The sequence below is a fragment of the Trypanosoma theileri genome, assembly GCF_002087225.1.
Source record: "Trypanosoma theileri isolate Edinburgh chromosome Unknown TM35_Tth_12_V1, whole genome shotgun sequence".
Taxonomy (NCBI): Eukaryota; Euglenozoa; class Kinetoplastea; order Trypanosomatida; family Trypanosomatidae; genus Trypanosoma; species Trypanosoma theileri.
The window spans coordinates 261,831-266,113 of NW_021639854.1; the positions used below are offsets into that span (position 1 = coordinate 261,831).

The following is a 4,283-nucleotide window of genomic DNA, read 5'->3' on the forward strand; positions in this document are numbered from 1 at the left end:
ATATATATATATATATATATATATATTATACGGTGTATGTATTGGATATATTAATCTCTTATTTATATTTATATGTACGTTCATTCTGTCTAAATATTATTTAGACCGTAATAATCCATTTATCTATTTATCTATTTATATGTCTTTCTATCTATCTATATATGTATATGACTCTTTCTCTCTCTCTTATTGGATCGGGATGATCTTTGTGTTTTCCCGTTGCCTTATTCATTACATCTACGGATATTTACTGCTTTTCTTTATTATTATTATTATTATTATTATTACTGTTATTGCTTTTGCTTTTGCTTTTTTTTTCCTTTTGTTTGCTGTTGCGTTTTTTTACTTTACTTTCTTTCGTTTCCCTCTATCTTCATTACTATTCCTGAGTGTTGGGGGTGGGGGTTTCTTTATTATTGCCGGAGTATCCCTATATATATATATATATATGTATGTATGTATATGTATATATGTGTTTTTATTTTCCCCAATATTTTCCCTCTTTTTTTTTTATTTATTTCCCGTTACTTTTACTTTGGTTTCTCGTAATGATATCTTTTTTCTTTTTTTTTGTTTTTGGACACTTTCGCTTGATCTTCTCTTTCTCTTTCTATATATATATGTATATAAAGAGAGAGATAAGGTGAGGGAAAGAAAGAAAAAATGCCTAGAGATAAGAGGCCGTGCACTGGTAGATGCCGAAACACAATTTCAACAGCATTTATTATTATTATTATTATTATTATTATTATTATTATTATCTGTTGTTATTATTATTGAGGTTATTATCTGTTGTTATTATTACTATTGTTATTTATCACAAGCCTTGTTTCTCCCTACTCCCCTCCTTTTACCAACTTTTCTCTCCCTCTCTCTCTCTATTTCATCTCAGACTATTGCTGAGAGAAAGTAGGGAATTTTTTTTTTTTTTCCTCTTTTCGTTTTAAATGTTGGCTTCATATATATATATATATATATATATATATAAATGTATTTTTATATGAATGAATGAATGAATGAATGAATGAGTAAATGTATGTATGCGTGTCTACTGACTATCTTTTCCTTTTTTTTCGTTTTTTTTTACTATTGAAGAATGACGGAGTGAGAAAAAAAAGAGAAAATCATCACATCTCTATTATATTGTTTGCCCATCTTTGCTGTTTACATCCGCATCTAATCACTATTAGTGCTATTATTATTATTATTATTGTTAGGGATTCTTCATCCTTGTTGAGTCAAGAAAATTATTATGATTATGATTAGTATTAGTATTATTATTATTATTTAGTGTTATTTTTTTATTTATTTATTTAAATTCCTATTCTTTTTTTTTTTTTTACTTTCCTTTCACTCGCTACACTTCTTTCCCTCCCTCCTTCCTTCCTTTATTTCCATTCATTTATGCATGTAATGTATACATTCCTTCCTTCTTTTTTTTTTTTCTTTTTTAACCCTTTCTTTCATTGATTATTGTTATTATTTTTATTATTACTATGGTTATTATTGCCATTCCTTTTATTATTATTATTGTTATTTCTATTATTATTATTATTATTATTATTATTGCTATTATTGTTATTCTGTAATCACTGTGTGCTTTTCCCCCCCTTCTCTCTCTCTCTCTCTGTAATCTGAACACTAGCGATAGAGAAGAATATACAGGAAGAATAGAGATAATCCTCACTATCACTATATATATATATATATATATATATATATAAACGAGAGTGAATAGAGATGGAGAGTTCCTGCGGTGATGAGTTTACAGGTGTACTCGCGGAGTTCGAGCGGGAAATACGCGGACTTGCAGAGAAACTCGCCGATGAACGTCAACTGCGGGAAAGAGAAGTATCCATAGATCACAAACAACAACAAGAAAAAGAAAAAGAAGAAAAAGAAGAAAGACATATCCATACATCCATACCCACAGGCATAAGAGAAACAACCAAAAGAAATACTGTACCATATACACCATCCCTAGTGGGAAAGAAAAAGACAGACGTCACTATACCACGAACGAATACTAATACTAATAGTAATAGTAATATTTATAGAAAAACTACTCATACTAGTATTAAGCCAATTACTACTACTACTACTACTACTACTATACCAACAACAACAACTACTACTACTGTATATGATACTTCCTGTGTACAGTATGTGGCCTTAAATATATGGGCAACACTTGGTTTCTTTGCACGGCCGCCAATGGTGCTGAATGCGGTGAACAGAGAAGTGCAGTCATCCTCACATAGACCACCTTTTCTCTCTTCTTCTTCTTATGCTTCTTATAGTGAAGATGATGAGAATAATAAGAAGGATGAAGATGATGAAGAGAGTCTCTTTTATTTTGTAGCCTCTCTAGAGGGATATTATCAGCGATGGTTAAATAATAATAATAATAATAATAATAATAGTTCTCCATCTTCTCTTCACACACTGCAATCACCCGCATTAAGTGATGAAATGATTCGACACGGTCTCTGGCAGGTCCTCTTTAACGCCGTATTTTATTGTCAATCACTATTGGAGAAGAAAGAGACCCAAGAGAAATCCACTGCTGTTCATACTTCTTTTAATTCTCTTTCCACAAATAGAGAGAACTGTTGGGTTCCCATAAGACTACAGTGGTGTAAACAAGAAGAAAAAGAAAAAAAAGAAAAAGAAAAAAAAGAAGAAAAGTGTGGAAGAAGACATCATGGCAGTCCATCCTTTATCACTCAATTGGAAACCCCACCACCTATTTCACTATGGTATTATGTCTTGTGTACATTAGCCCAATTGGGATATACACGAGATAACTTATATACACAAACACTTCTGCGTGGATCTATACATGAATTACTATTGGCACTCCTGTGGATTACAAAGGAATATCAACTCGTGACGATTGCTGAACACGTGCAGCTGCAGCGGAGATATCCATTTCTCCTTCAACGGGTTCCTATTCCGCAACAAGAACGAACTCCCACAGATAAAAAAGGAAAAGAAAGATCTCCTCCTTATAATACTACTAATACTACTATTACTAGTAATAATAATAGTAATAGTAATAATAGTAATAGTAATAGTAATATTGGTGGATCTTCAACCATGAGAAGAACAGTAGAGGGAAAAGAAAAAGAAGATATTGCTGGTGAAAGATTATTAAACTGTTTTCCTGCAGCTGTGCCTTGGCCACCAGCCTCCTTTACTGAGAAGGAACACATTGCCTATCGCCTCGAGCAGATTCAACGCATCTTACCCATAGAAGAAGTAGAAAAAGGAAAAGAAAAGGAATTAACACCTAATTATATCTCTAATGTACGAATGTCTGATATCACTCGTCGTCTCTTATCTCTACAACGTCTCATTTCTCTCTCTATGGATCGATTGGAGTCTTCCTTACATCAACGTGCTGAACAGATCACCGCACTCGGTTTACACTCTACATTAGATGCTCAATTATGTTTACCCGCCCATCATCATATTTATAGACGACTTTGTTGTGGTCTTCAGCATCTACGCGGGATGCAAACACGTGTGCAGGAGACCACACAACAACTCGCACAACTCGGTTCATTAGTGGCTGTTTGTATTCGAAGGGAAACACTATCTCAACAACAACAACAACAACAGCAGAAGAGAGAAGAAATAGAATACAGTGAAGAATCTCTCTTACAAGCTATAGAAGATGATGAATCCACTTGGATGCGGCAGAGAGCTCCGAATGCCGTGGATGATCTCTACAGTGCTGGGAGATATCCATCATTATCATCATCATCTTCACAATCTCAATATCAACAAGATCACGATATAAAGAAGGAGAAACAACATAAAAATGAACAAATAGAAAAAGATGATGAAAGATGGCGTTTACAAGATGTGTTCACACGTTTCCGTGCAACAGGTGTAAAGGAGCAATTGAAAGATCTCTGGGATTCCCTGCGCCGCAGAGCACAAGTGCATGGAAGCGGTATCTCGCATCTACACAGTGGTGGTGTGGCTGCCAACACGGAACTCCAACAGGCATTAGAAGAGAAAGTGCATTTAAACATGAAATCCCGTTATTCATTAGACGCCGCATTGAAAGCCGAGTTGTGTACATGGCAGATGTATGGAGTGAGAGATCTTCACACGGCGAGGAGAGATTTACGGAATAGAGAAGAAGAAGAAGAAGATGAGGGAGTTGTGGATAGAGACAGAGAAGGGCAACAAGGACACACCACACATGTCACTACTCATTCTTATAATAATAATAATAATAATAATAATAATAATAATAATAATAATAATAA

The 4,283-nt window shown here is 33.9% G+C and overlaps 1 protein-coding gene across 1 annotated transcript; it reads left to right on the forward strand.

Moving 5' to 3' along the window:
- Window positions 1-1,740: 1,740 nt before the first annotated feature.
- TM35_000122200 (uncharacterized protein) lies at window positions 1,741-4,281 on the forward strand (the record flags this gene model as incomplete). The annotated part of the gene is made up of 1 exon (XM_029025195.1): window positions 1,741-4,281. A coding segment is annotated over one exon (2,541 nt), but the record flags the coding sequence as incomplete, so codon positions are not given.
- Between the last annotated feature and the right edge of the window lie 2 nt (window positions 4,282-4,283).